The following is a 19,020-nucleotide window of genomic DNA, read 5'->3' as shown; positions in this document are numbered from 1 at the left end:
AAAGAACTTTATTTAGACCCTTTTTACAGCAGCACTGAGATCAAAAGTGACTGACAGTGTGTCAACAGTGATGGTGTGCCAACAGTGACTCATTTAAAAAAAAAACCATAAATTTAGTGGCATATGCCACTAAAGAAGTGGCATATGCCACTAAATGTGTGCTTTTATTAAAATGACTGAAAGAAACAACAGGTGTTCATCATTTCTATTAACATTTAGCGACTGTACTGTAGGCATTTTCTGTTTGGGGAATGTCAAAAGAATAGTTGACCCAAAAAAGGAAGATTCTGCCCCAAGATCCCAAACTGATATGAAAGAACTTCATTTAGACCCTTTTTACAGCAGCACTGAGATCAAAAGTGACTGACGGTGTGTCAACCGTGATGGTGTGCCAACAGTGACTCATTTTAATAAAAACATACATTTAGTGGCATATGCCACTAAATAAGTGGCATATGCCACTGAGTCACTGTTGGCACACCATCACTGTTGACACAACATCAGTCACTTTCGATCTCAGTGCTGCTGTATAAAGAGGGTCTAAATAAAGTTCTTCATATCAGTTTGGGATCTTGGGGCAGAATCTTCTTTTTTTGGGTCAACTATTCTTTTGACATTCCCCAAACATAAAATGCCTACAGTACAGTCCCTAAATGTTAATAGAAATGATGAACAACCGTTGTTTCTTTCAGTCATTTTATTTAAATGAGTCACTGTTGGCACACCATCACTGTTAATACACCGTCAGTCACTTTTGATCTCAGTGTTAATCTTTATTAAAATGACTGAAAGAAACAACAGTTGTTCATCATTTCTATTAACATTTAGGGACTGTCCTGTAGGCATTTTATGTTTGGGGAATGTCAAAAGAATAGTTGACCCCAAAAAAGAAGATTCTGCCCCGAGATCCCAAACTGATATGAAGAACTTTATTTAGACCATTTTTACAGCAGCACTGAGATCGAAAGTGACTGAGGGTGTGCCAACAGTGACTCAGTGACATATGCCACTTGTTTAGTAGCATATGCCACTAAATTAATGTTTTTATTAAAATGACTGAAAGAAACGACAGTTGTTCATCATTTCTATTAACATTTAGGGACTGTACTGTAGGCATTTTCTGTTTGGGGAATGTCAAAAGAATAGTTGACCCCAAAAAAGAAGATTCTGCCCCGAGATCTCAAGCAGATATGAAAGAACTTTATTTAGACCCATTTTACAGCAGCACTGAGATCGAAAGTGACTGAGGGTGTACCAACACTGACTCAGTGACTAAATTAATGTTTTTATTAAAATTACTGAAACAAACAACAGTTGTCCATCATTTCTATTAACATTTAGCGACTGTACTGTAGGCATTTTCTGTTTGGGGAATGTCAAAAGAATAGTTGACCCAAGAAAAGGAAGATTCTGCTCCGAGATCCCAAACTGATATGAAGAAATTTATTTAGACACTTTTTACAGCAGCACTGAGATCAAAAGTGACTGACGGTGTGTCAACAGTGATGGTGTGCCAACAGTGACTCATTTAAAAAAAAATCCATAAATTTAGTGGCATATGCCACTAAATAAGTGGCATATGCCACTAAATTTATGCTTTTATTAAAATGACTGAAAGAAACAACAGTTGTTCATCATTTCTATTAACATTTAGCGACTGTACTGTAGGCATTTTCTGTTTGGGGAATGTCAAAAGAATAGTTGACCCAAAAAAGGAAGATTCTGCCCCAAGATCCCAAACTGATATGAAAGAACTTTATTTAGACCCTTTTTACAGCAGCACTGAGATCAAAAGTGACTGACGGTGTATTAACAGTGATGGTGTGCCAACAGTGACTCATTTTAATAAAAACATACATTTAGTGGCATATGCCACTAAATAAGTGGCATATGCCACTGAGTCACTGTTGGCACACCATCACTGTTGACACACCATCAGTCACTTTCGATCTCAGTGCTGCTGTATAAAAAGGGTCTAAATAAAGTTCTTCATATCAGTTTGGGATCTTGGGGCAGAATCTTCTTTTTTTGGGTCAACTATTCTTTTGACATTCCCCAAACAGAAAATGCCTACAGTACAGTCCCTAAATGTCAATAGAAATGATGAACACCTCTTGTTTCTTTCAGTTATTTTAATAAAAGCATAAATTTAGTGGCATATGCCACTAAATTTATGTTTTTTTTAAAAATGAGTCACTGTTGGCACACCATCACTGTTGACACAACATCAGTCACTTTCGATCTCAGTGCTGCTGTATAAAAGGGGTCTAAATAAAGTTCTTCATATCAGTTTGGGATCTCAGGGCAGAATCTTCTTTTTTTGGGTCAACTATTCTTTTGACATTCCCCAAACAGAAAATGCCTACAGTACAGTCCCTAAATGTTAATAGAAATGATGAACAACCGATGTTTCTTTCAGTCATTTCTTTCAGTCATTCTGCACCGAGACCCAAAACTCGAAATACTCATAGACTCTTTTTAGTGCAGCGCTGACATGATGAAAAATCACCAGTGTTTTTCAACAGCTCCCAGGTTTTTATTGGATTTTGGTGGAATTTCCATATTTCATGAATATTTTAAATAAAATTCCACATTTTAGCGAATACACCAGACTTTTCTTTCAAGAGCTCCCAGGTCATTTGAGCCATCGACTCAAAATCTATGGTCAATCGTCTTGTTATACTGGTAGAATGAGACAAACCAGTTTTTTTGGATTTTAGTGGAATTTCTTTTTTTCATGAATATTTTAAAGAAAATTCAACATTTTTAGCGAACACACGGGACGTTTTGTTCAATAGCTCCCAGGTCATTTGAGCCATCATCTCAAAATCAATTGCCAACTGTCTTGTTATACTGGTAGAATGAGACACATCAGTTTTCATTGGATTTTGGTGGAATTTCCACTTTTCATTAATATTTTAAAGAAAATTCTACATTTTTAGCGAATACATGGGACATTTTGTTCAATAACTGCCAGGTCATTTGAGCCATCGACTCAAAATCAATGGCCAAATGTCTTGTTATACTGGTAGAATGAGCCTCAACAAGTGGCATATGCCACTAAATAAGTGGCAAATGCCACCGAGTCACTGTTGGCACACCATCAGTCACTTTTGATCTCAGTGCTGCTGTAAAAAGGGTATAAATAAAGTTCTTTCATATCAGTTTGGGATCTCGGGACAGAATCTTCCCTTTTTGGGTCAACTATTCTTTGAACCTTCCCAATCAGAAAATACCTACAGTCCCTAAATGTTAATTAGAAATGATGAACAACTGTCATTTGTTTCAGTCATGTTAATACAAAAATTCAGTTAGTGGCATATGCCACTGGGCCAAAAGTGGCATATGCCACCCAGACACTAATCATATATTCCAGTGAGCCACTGTTGGCACATCATCAGTCACTTTTGATCTCAGTGCTGCTGTAAAAAGGGTCTAAATGAAGTTCTTTCCTATCAGTTTGGGATCTCGGTGCAGAATCTTTCAAGGGTTCTTCTAAGCTTCCTGTAATATGAAACTGATAATACCTACAGTCCCTAAATATTAATGATAATGATGAACAAGTGTCAATAAAAACATTAATTTAGTGGCATATGCCACTAAACATCTGTATCATGTTCATGACAACATGTTAGTCTGGATCAGCTCAGATTATTATCATCAGCACTCACCTGTCTGGCTGTCTAACAGTGTGACCTGTCTGTGTCTTATCAGTGGCATGTCCAAGCCACCTGTGCCACTCAGGGTGCTGGTCTGTACAAGGGTCTGGACTGGCTGTCCAGTGAGCTGTTGAAACGAGAGCAGCTGACAGGAAACAGGAAATGAGTTACAAACAATTTAAATCTGTCCTGATGCTGATTTAAGACTCTAAAACTTTACATAAAGTTCAACACTTCAGTCATCAACATGATCAATAACGGAGCTCCTCCTCACGTGCTGATCACGTCGATCAGATCCTGATTATTTGTCATTGATGTGGCAACAATGCGTTGTAACTGCATCTTTTCCGCGTCGCTGCTGCATGTTCATGTGTTGATCACATGTCCATACTGTGCACTGACAAACTGTCATCAACATGATCAATAACGGAGCTCCTCCTGACGTGTTGATCATGTCAATCAAATGTTGACGCATCAATATCTTGTTCTGACCTGATCACTTATCACACCTGTTTTAAGGAGATGCACTGATTGTGTGATAAATAAAACCTGAGCACAGTTTGTTGTTACAAGGACATGTTCAGTTATCATGTTTACATTATTACATCTGCATCAGTGCTGCTGGATTCTCATCACTAAACTCTGTCGTTACTAAAGACGAAAAAATTCTGTTGTAACCACAGACTTGTGACTGTTAACAAACTGCAGACATGAGACAAGAAACAAGGTTTAATCTTTTTATTTTCATTCACACGTTAGTTAAATAGACACATTCAAACATTCAAAACTTTATACAAATCAAACACAAGCAGACGTCCAACTGCAGGTCGCTCCAATGTCATTGACCTTTGACCTTCATCATCAGCCTCACTTCCTGTGGGTTCACCTCTAAACACTGATTGGCTCCTGCTGGTTGTTCTGACGTTTAACCACAAAAACCTTCTGACCAGAAACCGTGACAGTGTAGACGAAATCCTCCAGAATCACTGAGGACAAACAGAGCAGAGCACAGGTGAGTCCAGGTGGGACTTACGCGTGAGAGGTACTCTGTGTGTGTGTGTGTGTGTGTGTGTGTGTGTGTGTGTGTTACCTGACATGCGTTTGAAGGGCGGCTCTGCTGATCCAGGTAATCTGAACCGACTTGCTGTTCGAACCATCTGCATCATCACACCTGCTGTGTGTTCATCGTTCTCCAGCTCACCTGCAGACTGAGGAGGGGTCACACAGAGGTCAAAGGTCAGGAGGGGTCACAGCCGGAGGAACATGATTGGACTTTTATAAATGATAATGTTTCCATCTTGTGATGTAAATGTTCTCTACACCAAACTCCATTAACATTCTATCAATTTATCATTTTCTTAAGCATTCATTTCTGATAAACTTCTTAAAAAGTACTAAACCCTATGCCAATGTAAAGTTGTCCTACTAATTATTTGTTATAGAACTGGACTGATAATATTATTGATCATCAGGGATCATACGTCAACTCAGCATTTAAAAAATCCAGCAAACAGGTCTGAAATCTTTCATATCCCCTATTATTTCTTACACAGCTCCAACTGTAGTTTGGCAGCTGCCATACAATTAATAAATAATATACTTACACCACAATGTGTTTCTTAATTCTGGTTTTTAAATCACAGTCAGCTGTCATATTCATTCAACCAGAGTATGTGCTGGTAACAACTATTTCAGTGTCAGTAATCACAGCATCAGACCTGCTGATTAAAATAAGCCTCACACCAAACTCCATTTGAAAATCGAGCAATCTAAAGTTTCGTCCTGTATTGATTCCCTGTGAGCGGAAGTTGATTCTCTGCCCTCCAGCAGGTCCTTCTTATAATGTTACACAGACGGACAGGTGGACGGAGTTTGCTGTGGTGTTTAATGTCACGGGACACTCACGGCCAGGACGCCGTCCTCGCTGATGACCAGGTACCCGAGCTGATCCGGGATCCGCTCCAGACCCGCAGTCAGAGCGGCTGTCGTCTGAAAACAACACACATAACCAGGCTGAGCTAACAGGCTAACTGCTAACAGACTAACCAGACTGTAAACTCCGAGGCACGTAAACGTTCAGACACAGTTCAGATAACTTTATATCAAACATTACATTACATCGACTCACCATCTTCTTCTTCTTCTTCTTCTTCTTCTTCTTCTTCTTCTTCTTCGTCTTCGTCCTCTTCTGCTTGTACTAGTTGTAGCTCAGCTGCATTTCCGCCAGTCCTTGTGATCAGTCACGTGACTGTTGAGGCGTTCACGTGCTGTCGGAAATCAAACTCAGTTCCAACTTCTTCTTCTTCTTCTTCTTCTTCTTCTTTTGGTGTTTATGGCGGTTGGCAAACAACCTTTAGGTGTGCATTACCGCCACCTTCTGAACTGGAGTGTGGATCAGAATGGAATACTACGACTACTGGTAGAGGATCAATAAAAAAAATAAAAATAATAATAATAGTAATAACAATAAATAAATAAACAAGGAAAATAATAATAAAAATAATAATAATACCTATATTCTTTTAATAAGTCATGTCTTTTCTAAAAAAATAAATATTGCCTTGTACCCCACGTGCCCTGAGTTCAGTTGTAATATTTCTGTAATACTAAATTTGATTTGCTCCCTACTGAGTCTGTCTTTTAGAATCCTCCTTTGCCACTGATACTCAGGACAATTTATAATTACATGGTCAACTGTTTCTGGATAATTACACTGTTCACACATACAAGTTTCATGTTTCCCAATTACTTTCATTGTACTGTTTAGTCCAGTGTGCCCAAATATCATTCTTGATATTATATCTTCTTTTTTTTTTTACTTCTACTATTTTCTCTCCTCTTTCCTACCTCCCTTTGGATACTGTAGAACACTCTACCTTTATTTTCCTTGTTCCAACCCTCCTGCCCCTTCTTTTCATTTCTACTTTGATTATGCTTTCAACTTCCGCCTTACTATAGTTAACTGTCATATTTACTTCTACTTTTTTTGTTGCGTCTTTTGCATATTTGTCTGCCATTTCATTTCCGTCTACACCTACAGTACAGACCAAAAGTTTGGACATACCTTCTCATTCAATGAGTTTCCTTTCTTTTCATGACTATTGACATTGTAGATTCACACTGAAGGCATCAAAACTATGAATTAACACATGTGGAAATATGTACTTAACAAAAAAGTGTAAAACAACTGAAAATACGCCTTATATTCTAGTTTCTTCAAAGTAGCCACCTTTTGCTCTGATTACTGCTTTGCACACACTCTGCATTCTCTTGATGAGCTTCAAGAGGTAGTCACCTGAAATGGTTTTCACTTCACAGGTGTGCCCTGTCAGGTTTAATAAGTGGGATTTCTTGCCTTATAAATGGGGTTGGGACCATCAGTTGTGTTGTGCAGAAGTCAGGTGGATACACAGCTGATAGTCCTACTGAATAGACTGTTAGAATTTGTATTATGGCAAGAAAAAAGCAGCTAAGTAAAGAAAAACGAGTGGCCATCATTACTTTAAGAAATGAAGGTCAGTCAGTCCGAAAAATTGGGAAAACTTTGAAAGTGTCCCCAAGTGCAGTCGCAAAAACCATCAAGCGCTACAAAGAAACTGGCTCACATGAGGACCGCCCCAGGAAAGGAAGACCAAGAGTCACCTCTGCTGCGGAGGGTAAGTTCATCCGAGTCACCAGCCTCAGAAATCGCAGGTTAACAGCAGCTCAGATTAGAGACCAGGTCAATGCCACACAGAGTTCTAGCAGCAGACACATCTCTAGAACAACTGTTAAGAGGAGACTGTGTGAATCAGGCCTTCATGGTAGAATAGCTGCTAGGAAACCACTGCTAAGGACAGGCAACAAGCAGAAGAGACTTGTTTGGGCTAAAGAACACAAGGAATGGACATTAGACCAGTGGAAATCTGTGCTTTGGTCTGATGAGTCCAAATTTGAGATCTTTGGTTCCAACCACCGTGTCTTTGTGCGACGCAGAAAAGGTGAACGGATGGACTCTACATGCCTGGTTCCCACCGTGAAGCATGGAGGAGGAGGTGTGATGGTGTGGGGGTGCTTTGCTGGTGACACTGTTGGGGATTTATTCAAAATTGAAGGCATACTGAACCAGCATGGCTACCACAGCATCTTGCAGCGGCATGCTATTCCATCCGGTTTGCGTTTAGTTGGACCATCATTTATTTTTCAACAGGACAATGACCCCAAACACACCTCCAGGCTGTGTAAGGGCTATTTGACCAAGAAGGAGAGTGATGGGGTGCTGCGCCAGATGACCTGGCCTCCACAGTCACCGGACCTGAACCCAATCGAGATGGTTTGGGGTGAGCTGGACCGCAGAGTGAAGGCAAAAGGGCCAACAAGTGCTAAGCATCTCTGGGAACTCCTTCAAGACTGTTGGAAGACCATTTCAGGTGACTACCTCTTGAAGCTCATCAAGAGAATGCCAAGAGTGTGCGAAGCAGTAATCAAAGCAAAAGGTGGCTACTTTGAAGAACCTAGAATATAAGACATATTTTCAGTTGTTTCACACTTTTTTGTTAAGTATATAATTCCACATGTGTTAATTCATAGTTTTGATGCCTTCAGTGTGAATCTACAATGTCAATAGTCATGAAAATAAAGAAAACTCTTTGAATGAGAAGGTGTGTCCAAACTTTTGGTCTGTACTGTATATGGGCTGGAATCCAAGTGAACTTCACATTTACTCCTGCTTTGGTAATTCTATACATAGTTTGGGCTATTTCCACCAGAATACTTTTTTCTTTCCACCCACTCAAGTGCTTAAAGAATAGCTACCATATCTCCTGTAAATACCGATAGTTTGTTACTGATTCGTTTATTTGACAGAATATTTAAATCTGGGATGGTGAACGCAACTCCTACTCTGTTGTTAGTTGTCTTTGATGCATCAGTATATACTTTCAAGATTCAAGATTTGAAGATTTATTCGTCACATGCAATTGTACAAGTACAGCAGCAGTGAAATGAAATTGCAACCACTCCGTTTACTGTGCAAAAAAAAGTGCAACCAGAAAATAACATTTAAATAAGAAAATAAAACTGAAAAGAGAATAAAATAAAAGACCTAAATTTAAATAGAAAAAAAGAAAATGATGAAGGCAGCTTCACAAACAGTTCATCATTGGGATGGTGAATGTCCGTCATGATCCTGGTCGCTCTGGACCTGCACCGCCTGGTGTAAATGTCCTGAAGGCAGGGCAATGCAGTTCTAGTGATGCGCTCAGCACATCGGATCACTCTATGGAGAGATTTCCGGTCCTGGGCGCAGCAGTTGTTGTTGGTCATGAAAAACACTCGACCGCCTTTAGATTTTCCCGATTCCTCCATCCTGTCCATCCGAAACCCGGAGAATGTATTGGCTGGTTGAACGGCGTGGTCTGGCACCGCAGGGAAGAGCCACGTCTCAGTGAGGCAGAATATGTTGCAGTCCTGTATGTCCCTCTGGAAACAAATCCGAGCCCTCATGTCGTCAGTCTTATTGTCCAGAGATTGAACGTTAGCCAGCAGGACACTGATGTGGACGGTATGTTAGTGAAATCTGATTTCTTCTTATTCCTAATGGCATTTCATTCATCTCCACTTGTAAGGCTGACACTGGGGTTGTTATAATAGCACCACAGCAGAGTCTCAAGGCCTGATATTGAAGTGTATCCAATTTTTTTAGTTTTTGAAGCAGACTGGTAAATTGTGCAGCCATAGTCAAGAACTGCCCTGATTAGCCCAATGTAAACAGCTTTCAGAGAAACTCTATTTGCTCCCCACTCTTTACCCCTCAAACATCTAACAATTCCAACAACTTTGTGATTAAGTATCACTTTATTTTGATCCCAGTTTCACATGGACTTTATTTCCTGTATTTCATTAAAACATCCTGATGACTGTTTCTGTGGAGATTCTTTGAAGTCTTGTACAAAGTTTTAAAAGTTCACAGAAACGTGTTTAATATGTCATAATTGTAATAATAATTATTTTATGACAACAAAAAGTCATATTATAACAAACATTGGGATTAAAGTTTTGTTTTTTTCTTATTTACTCATTCATTTTTATTTTGTATGATTACAGTTATGAGTTTGGCAGTTATGAGTCAAGCAACAATGAGGTTAATGACGATAAAGGGTTAAAACAACAAAAGAGGGAAAATTGTTTAAAAAAAAACAAAAACAAAAAAACAGACAATGAAGTGGTGAGTAAGAAAGTGAAACACACGCTAACAGCAGAGAAACCTCTCCTGTGTGATTAAACTAAATTAACACCAAAAACGTTTATATTTGGGACGTTTGAAGTTGAGTTTTACAGCGAGCACCTGAAGGCAGCACGATGCGGTATAAAATGACGTCAGTGTTTGAATGAATGTGGATGTCAGTGAACTAGTTTCTGTTCGGTGTCTTTAGTATAAAGTAATAAAGGAGCAGAGCCGCCTGCTGAAGTTTACACTGCTGAATGGTCAGTGTGTGTCGGACATGTTTCCCTCACAGCAGCAGGGGGCGCGCGCTCTCACCTCTGAGCTGTACAACCAAAGCGGAAGTGACGGTCAGCTGACATCCTCACATGATCTGTAGCATCTGTCAGCTGGAGGCCCCATTAATTTCTCCTCCTTTCTCTGTTCAATCTGAATATTGGGATCTCCGTGATGGCCGGCCGCGGGAAACTGATCGCTGTAATCGGAGATGAGGACACGTGCACCGGCTTCCTGCTCGGCGGGATCGGTGAGCTCAACAAGAACCGGAAACCGAATTTCTTGGTGGTGGAGAAGGACACGAGCATCACGGAGATCGAAGAGACCTTCAAGTAAGAAGCTCCATCAAATACACACGGGTTGTACTCTAGACTTCCGCACCAAACTCCGTTTAAAAATCAGTTAATTTAAAGTTTTACTTAGATACTAAGTTAATTATTTCGTTGATTGGCATATTTTAATCACGAGGCGACAAATGTCAACTCGGCATATAAATAATCCATCTGACAGCTGATACAATCCATCCTGGGAGTTTTTTCTAAACGCCATTAACGATGTGCCAGCATTAAACGGAATATTAAATTGGTTGTAATTTGAATGGAAATTGGTTTGGTGATTATTAGGGCTGTAATTCCCGTTTCAGTCACTGTGGACCCACATCTGATAGGCTACTACAGTGATTAAACGAGTTGGCCTAATAACCTTAACCTCAAACCAAACTCCATTCAATAATAAATCAATTAAACGGTTTATCTAGTAAGTCCTTATAGAAGCAGAAAACACTAAATTAAATCCTAATTAGTGTTTTTTGTGAACGTTGAATTCAGAATTGTCAGACATCGACCCGGACCTTAACCGAGTTTTGTCTGGTGTATTTTGGAGTCACTTACCCCCATTTTAGCCTCTCATGTTCTGAACTGTGAAACTCTTAACCTACAACCAAACTCCATTCAACAAACAAGCAATTTTAGGTTTCACTACAAAGGTTGAGTAAAATATTCTTAATCATCATGGACCAAATGTCAAACAGGGAAATGAATAATTCATCACCCCCCTAATTCACCAGTAGCTCTAATCAAAACATAAAATGTCTTACTTTTGTTGTACCAAGTCCACATTTTCTGATATCAACAGGAATATTAAATTGATATAAATTTGAATGGAGTTTGTTTTGGTGCACTTCAGGTCAATAATCCTAGTTGTAGCATCTTTTGAATGTGTTTAATGTTGTGACGAAATGTGGGACTGTCAATGAACCCTTAAACCAAACTCTATTCTAAAATCAAGCAATTAAGAGTTTGACTTGTTCATTAATTCTCTGTAGGCGATGACATGAAAATATCTTTTTGTCATCAGTCATCATTTTTATATTATTGGAATCAAAGTCTTGTTAGGGATTTTCTAAATGCTGAATTAACCTCCAGCTCCCTTCAATTCATAAATGTTATCAACCTTTGTTATATTATAAATGTATCAGTATCAATAAGAATGTTAAATTGATAGAAATTTGAAGGGAATTTGGTTTGGCTCAGTATCACAGTTGTAACATCTCTTGCCTCTTGTGTCCTGCTTGAAAAAAACCAGTCTTTACTGGCCCAACACCAAACTCCATTCAACAATCAAACAATTTAAATTTTACTTACCTGTTAATTCTTGGTGGATGTTAAAAAACGGTGTGTGTGAGCACCAGAACTTCAAACAGAGTTATAATAATAATATAATATCCATTACTAAAATATCATAATTCTTTGCACATTTTCCATCATGAGCTTAAGTTTAAAAGTTCTCTGCTTTGACTGAACTAACTTTAAAACCAAACAAAAAAAAAATCAGACACTTTGAAGTTGCGATTTTCTGAATGCTGAGCCAGCATCTCCTCTTAATTCATAAAAACAAATCACATGACTTTGTGTACATTTTCAAGTAGCAGAGTGAGTGCTTAAATTGCTAGAAATTTGATTAAGAATGGTGTGTAGTTTCTGAGCGATTGCTCTCTGTTGACTAAACTCTTCCTCCTTCTAGGAGCTTCTTGGCTCGTAACGACATTGGCATCATCCTCATTAACCAGTTCATCGCCGAGATGATCCGTCACGCCATCGACGCCCACATGCAGTCGATCCCGGCCGTGTTGGAGATCCCGTCCAAAGAGCATCCATACGACGCGTCCAAGGACTCCATCCTGCGCCGTGCCAAGGGCATGTTCTCCGCCGAGGACTTCCGATAAACGAGAGACTGTCCGAACACAAACACACTCTGTTTACACTCGTGTGATTAATGTAAATGTCCCTGACTGGTGTTTCTCTCTATTAATAACTGGATCTATTGATTTGTTCTCAGTCATTCCTGTTTCTGTCTGCCTCACAGATCTGTGACTTCAAACATGTTGATTTATTTCAGTCAACAGGAAGTGGGACATGTTTCCATGTGACACACACTCAGCTGATAAACAAAGTTTTACTTCCTGTTGGCTGAAAATATCTCGATAGAAGAAAAAAATATAAATAGTCTAACGTCAGTGTTTGTTCCAGATGTTTAACTTATTAAACAAATGTTGAAATGAATAAATAAATGTTGTTGTTGTGATTCTGTCTCTTCTCTTTTGTTCATCAAATCAAACTTCAGCTTTAAATCTTCAAATCTGAAACTGAAAAGTTTTTATAAACAGATGTTGACATTTAGACCAATGACGATCAATTGGATCAGAGTCCGATCAGCTCTCAGGCGTACGGAGGCCCTGAAGGGTCAAAGTCAGAGCCACTTGTACGCCGTCGGACTCTGATCCGATTGATCGTCATTGGTCTAACATGGCGGCGCGATCGACTTCTGCGGCGGCTTCTCCTAGCTGCCGCCATCATTAGGGACCCTCATCACTCCTCTCATGGACTGTTTTTCCTGCTGCCGTCTGGGAAGAGGTACAGGAGCATCTGCTGCAGATCCACCAGGATGCTGAACAGCTTCTTCCCACAAGCTGTAAGGCTGATGAAATGGACTGCGCCCCCTACCCACACACACATTCACACCCAACCCTCACCCTCAGTAGGTCAGTCACCTCGCACTTAAAGCACTTTATTATGGACACGCTCCCAAACTGCTGCTGTATGAATGCCATGGTTTCTTTTTTGTCTAAATCATTGTCTTTTTTACTTGATGCGATTTTAACTTGTTTTAATTATTGATTGTTTTTAGTATAGCACTGCTAGAAGCTGGTGAGAAACGGTATTTTCGTTTCAGCCTATGTATGAACATACATTTGTAAGAAATGACAATAAAGTGTCTTGAATCTTGAATTCTTGACTTCTAGTAATAGACCATCTATAATCAATCTGTCATGCTCCATGATGCTAAGTGGCTATGCTAACTGTAACTGCTTGTTAAGACACAGGTGTCACCATGACAACCGAAGGGTTCACACAGTAAGCACTGCATGTAGTGATGAAAGGGAACTAAGTACATTTTCTCAAGTACTGTACTTGTGTACAGTTTAGAGATACCTGTACTTGAGTGTTTCCATTTTCTGTTACTTTATTCTTCCACTCCACTACATTTATGTGATAACTTTAGTTACTAGTTACTTTATAGATTACATGCTGCATCATTTTTAAATGAATTGATCTTCTCATCAATCAGAAAACAGTGATTGTGATGTACAGCCAACTCACAGTTTATACATACATGTAAATATATGGATCAGTTACTTTTCTGATACTTTGATACTCAAGTACATTTTATGCTAGAAAAAAAAAATGTATTTGAAACTTGAGTACACTTACCTAGCAGCAGGAGATTACTTTTGATACTTGAGTACATTTATTTTTACATTTTTACATTTAAAAATATTTTATATAGTTAGGGGTTTTTTTTTGTTGACAACAAAAGTATTTTCCGTACCAGAAGAGAAGAAATTACTTTTTGGTGGATTTCTTTTTTTTTTTTTGCCAGAAAATTAAGAAAAAAATTAATTACTGTTGCTACTTAAGTACTTTAAATGCCAGTACATTACTTTTGATACTTAGGTACTTGTATTTCCAGACAACTACTTTTAATACTTAAGTACTTTTATCTCCAGAAGACTACTTTTGATACTTGAGTACATTTAATATCAGATACCTTAAGACTTTTACTTGAATACTACTACTTTTATCAAAGTAATGTTTTAAGATGAAATCTTTACTTTGACTCCAGCAGGACTGTTGGATATTTTCACTATCAGCTGACAGACAGGTGAAGCTCTCCATCAGCTGATGGACAGGTGAAGCAGCAGCAGGTTTCAGTGTGTGTGCTGATGTCATGATGACATCATCTCATTTGTTTCCTGGTGCAGTAATGTGACAGGTGGAGGTGACAGGTGGAGGTCGAGCTGATAAGAGGAAGAGTAAATATTGAAACGACACAGAGAGTCTTCATCACTCACCCCGAGACCTTCAGACGACAGACAGGAAGTCCTGCTGCTGATGATGATGACGATGATGATGGTGATGAAGGTGAGAACAGTGCGACCTTCACACTCAGTATAAATAGAGACTGTGAGGGCGAGTCTCCTTCACTCTGACTGAAACCTCCTCTCTCTCTCTGATGAAGACCGCTCAGTCTCTCTGCCTCATGATGATGATGATGATGATGATGATGATGATGATGGTGATGAAGGCCTCTGCTGCTCCTCTTCCTCCTTCAGTCAGGTGAGACGTCGGACGTCAACATCAGGACAGACGACTGAAGGTTGATTGATTCTGAATCGGTTTGTGTTTCCTGTCTGTAGTCATGACGACGGTGATGATCATGTGACTGTGAGTCTTCACCTGCAGAACACCACAGAAGAAGAAACGTCGAGCAGGTGAGTCTGAAGAAATCTGACGACATATCTGATATGAAAAAATCTCAAACATCATTATGTTAAAAATACAGTTATTAGAAAATATGAAGTAATTATTAACATCAGACGTATTAATGACACAAACTGTAGACAAAAGAGTTAAACACAACATAAAACTACTCCAAACCAAGTCAAGTCAAATTTATATCAGTTTAATATTTGGTGTGAGAAAGTGTGCACTAAACAAAAGTTTAGACATTTTATGTATTGATACTGAAAAAACACAAAAATATCTATAAAATAACACAAACGGACTAAAATTTAACTTCTAATGTAAAATAACATGAACGATCTGCAACTGTGAATGACCAGAACATTTTTTCTTCTCTTACAGAAAACTGAGTTTTTTTTAACTTAAAAATACGAAACTGTAACAATCAGTGTAATAACATCTATAAGGTGAGATAAAATGAGTGAGGCAGTAACAGAAGTATTGAACCTGTCACTACAGTAGATTTGTTTAATTGACATATATCAGGAATAATTATAGACACAAACGTTGAATAATTGTTTTTATCAAACAAACTGTATTTGAATAACAGAAAGTTAGTGTTTATGAGTGATTTTCTTTTATTTTACTTTTTGGCTGGAATTAACTGTTTTTATTTTTTGGATTTTTTTATCATTTAGCAACAAGAATAAATCTCATAATAATTGGATCTGAGTTAATTATAAATCAGAAATCTGTCAGAATGAGAATCATAAGAAACAGTGATGAAATCTAAAGATGAGATTAACATCTCATCATCAGAAACATTCCTTTAAATAATTTATTAATTAAGTCTGACATGAAATCAGAATCAGTAAAAAAATGATCTTCATCTGATGATAAGTGACAGATCTGCTTCAAACTACTGAGATGAGAATAAATCATGAGAGAAATGAATCCATCTGAAACTTCTACATGATCTTTACAAATGAATGATGTTGTAGTTACAAGAATAATCACATTATGATACAGATGTTGTTCAGATAACAAACATCTTGTTATTAAATCACTATCTGAAACTGTGAAGATTATTTTAAAAACATCTGATTCAGATTAAAATGTGATGAGATTTATTGTTTTCATAACGTAACAATAAAGTAAGTTATGCAAGTAATTAGACAGAGATGAGAAAATAAACTTAAAGTTAAAGAATGTCTTGACCAGATTTAAAACACCGGTATACACGCGCGCACACACACACACACACACACACACACACACTGAATATATACAAACTCATTACACACATCTGAAATATTGTTTATATCCAAGTTTGACATGTCCAGTGGTGTTTTGTTATCAGACATTATGTACCAAACTACATTAGAAAAATGCTCAATTATGAGAAATAATTTTAGTAAATTTTCTTCCTCAGAGACGACACATTGAACGGGACAGTGACAAACGGGACGGTGACAAACGGGACAGAAGCTGCGTCCACTTACATGTGAGTAAACTCATTTGTGACATTTAAATCAGGTTTGAGGTTTGAAATCGAGTTCAAAGTCGTCTCTGTTTGTTTTCCAGATTTCTTCTTCCTCAGGACAAACTGTAAGGATTTACTCCTCATGAGTATTTTATACACCTGTACACGCTTTATACACCTGTACACACTTTATACACCTGTTCACACTTTATACACCTGTACACGCTTTATACACCTGTTCACACTTTATACACCTGTACACACTTTATACACCTGTACACGCTTTATATAACTGTACACACTTTATACACCTGTACATGCTTTATACACCTGTACACACTTTATACACCTGTACACACTTTATACACCTGTTCACACTTTATACACCTGTACACACTTTATACACCTGTACACGCTTTATACACCTGTACACACTTTATACACCTGTTCACACTTTATACACCTGTACACACTTTATACACCTGTACACGCTTTATATAACTGTACACGCTTTATACACCTGTACACGCTTTATATAACTGTACACACTTTATACACCTGTACACGCTTTATACACCTGTACACGCTTTATATACCTGTACACACTTTATACACCTGTACACGCTTTATATACCTGTACACACTTTATACACCTGTACACGCTTTATATACCTGTACACACTTTATATACCTGTACACGCTTTATATACCTGTTCACACTTTATACACCTGTTCACACTTTATCCATACGGGTAAATATGTTATGAAACAGGTCTTCCTCTCTCTCTCTGTGTTTCAGGGAATCCTCTCTGGGGTAAATATCACTGCAGGACTCTAAACTCTGACCTTTGACCTCTGTGAAATTATCTGATTGGTTGAGGGACACAACAGTGGGGGAAGCCAAAGAACCTTGAGACATCATCATTATCAATTCCTCATGAATTTATCTTGGTCATTACGACTGACACATCCATAAATCCACTTCAGAGAAAAAGACAGTTCAGAGCTCCCCTGAGAATCTTTTCTTCAGTATCAAAGTAATCTATTACATCCATGGGTACACTGCAGACAGGAGCTGAATGGAGACTAAATGTTTAACAAATCGTTTTATTAAAAGAAAAAAAACAGGCTCAAGTTGTAGCTCATGTGGCATCATTACACTTCCTGTTTGCATCTGCAAAGACATTATGGGAGCTGTAGTTCCAAATACTAGAGCATGATGATGAGGATCATGAGAATATGAGCTTAACTGTAGATATACACCTGTACACGCTTTATACACCCGTGCACGCTTTTTACACCCGTGCACGCTTTTTACACCCGTACACGCTTTATACGCCTGCTCACACTTTATCCACCTGCTCACACTTTATACACCTGCTCACACTTTATACACCTGCTCACACTTTATATACCTGCTCACACTTTATACACCTGCTCACACTTTATCCACCTGCTCACACTTTATACACCTACCCACACTTTATACACCTGTACACGCTTTATACACCTGTACACGCTTTATACACCTACCCACACTTTATACACCTACCCACACTTTATACACCTGTACACGCTTTATACACCTGTACACGCTTTATATAACTGTACACACTTTATACACCTGTACACGCTTTATATAACTGTACACACTTTATACACCTGTACACGCTTTATACACCTGTACACGCTTTATACACCTGTTCACGCTTTATACACCTGTACACGCTTTATATACCTGTACACACTTTATACACCTGTACACGCTTTATATACCTGTACACACTTTATATACCTGTACACGCTTTATATACCTGTTCACACTTTATACACCTGTTCACACTTTATCCATACGGGTAAATATGTTATGAAACAGGTCTTCCTCTCTCTCTCTGTGTTTCAGGGAATCCTCTCTGGGGTAAATATCACTGCAGGACTCTAAACTCTGACCTTTGACCTCTGTGAAATTATCTGATTGGTTGAGGGACACAACAGTGGGGGAAGCCAAAGAACCTTGAGACATCATCATTATCAATTCCTCATGAATTTATCTTGGTCATTACGACTGACACATCCATAAATCCACTTCAGAGAAAAAGACAGTTCAGAGCTCCCCTGAGAATCTTTTCTTCAGTATCAAAGTAATCTATTACATCCATGGGTACACTGCAGACAGGAGCTGAATGGAGACTAAATGTTTAACAAATCGTTTTATTAAAAGAAAAAAAACAGGCTCAAGTTGTAGCTCATGTGGCATCATTACACTTCCTGTTTGCATCTGCAAAGACATTATGGGAGCTGTAGTTCCAAATACTAGAGCATGATGATGAGGATCATGAGAATATGAGCTTAACTGTAGATATACACCTGTACACGCTTTATACACCCGTGCACGCTTTTTACACCCGTACACGCTTTATACGCCTGCTCACACTTTATACACCTGCTCACACTTTATACACCTGCTCACACTTTATCCACCTGCTCACACTTTATACACCTACCCACACTTTATACACCTGCTCACACTTTATATACCTGCTCACACTTTATACACCTACCCACACTTTATCCACCTGCTCACACTTTATACACCTG

General features: G+C 38.5%; 3 protein-coding genes across 8 annotated transcripts in view; 2 read left to right on the top strand and 1 right to left on the bottom strand.

Moving 5' to 3' along the window:
* Nucleotides 1-4,382: 4,382 nt before the first annotated feature.
* lamtor4 (late endosomal/lysosomal adaptor, MAPK and MTOR activator 4) lies at nt 4,383-5,935 on the bottom strand. The gene is made up of 4 exons (XM_084345706.1): nt 5,788-5,935; nt 5,565-5,648; nt 4,750-4,867; nt 4,383-4,645 (listed from the first exon to the last, which is right to left on the bottom strand). The coding sequence occupies exons 1-4, from the start codon at nt 5,788-5,790 to the stop codon at nt 4,548-4,550; spliced, it is 303 nt and encodes a 100-aa protein (XP_084201832.1). The 5' UTR covers nt 5,791-5,935; the 3' UTR covers nt 4,383-4,547.
* A 4,282-nt stretch (nt 5,936-10,217) lies between these two features.
* atp6v1f (ATPase H+ transporting V1 subunit F) lies at nt 10,218-12,720 on the top strand. Its single transcript, XM_084345589.1, has 2 exons — nt 10,218-10,469; nt 12,160-12,720. Exons 1-2 carry the CDS (start codon nt 10,312-10,314, stop codon nt 12,359-12,361), a joined length of 360 nt encoding a protein of 119 aa, XP_084201715.1. The 5' UTR covers nt 10,218-10,311; the 3' UTR covers nt 12,362-12,720.
* Nucleotides 12,721-14,481: 1,761 nt separating this feature from the next.
* The window catches only part of LOC311252528 (uncharacterized protein), a 7,582-nt gene continuing 3,043 nt past the window's right edge, over nt 14,482-19,020 (top strand). For 2 of the 6 annotated variants that reach the window (XM_084345728.1, XM_084345727.1), the window contains exons 1-6: nt 14,482-14,618; nt 14,716-14,813; nt 14,894-14,968; nt 16,372-16,443; nt 16,524-16,547; nt 18,326-18,340. In XM_084345728.1, coding sequence (XP_084201854.1) covers nt 14,589-14,618; nt 14,716-14,813; nt 14,894-14,968; nt 16,372-16,443; nt 16,524-16,547; nt 18,326-18,340 — 314 coding nt within the window. In that variant the 5' untranslated portion in view covers nt 14,482-14,588. The remainder of the gene's footprint in view (nt 14,619-14,715; nt 14,814-14,893; nt 14,969-16,371; nt 16,444-16,523; nt 16,548-18,325; nt 18,341-19,020) is intronic. The other 4 variants (XM_084345730.1, XM_084345729.1, XM_084345732.1 and 1 more) reach the window with 2 other exon arrangements.

The sequence above is a fragment of the Pagrus pagrus genome, assembly GCF_965226575.1.
Source record: "Pagrus pagrus genome assembly, chromosome: 23".
In the NCBI taxonomy this organism is placed as follows: Eukaryota; Metazoa; Chordata; class Actinopteri; order Spariformes; family Sparidae; genus Pagrus; species Pagrus pagrus.
This window is presented reverse-complemented; position numbering and strand designations above follow the sequence as displayed.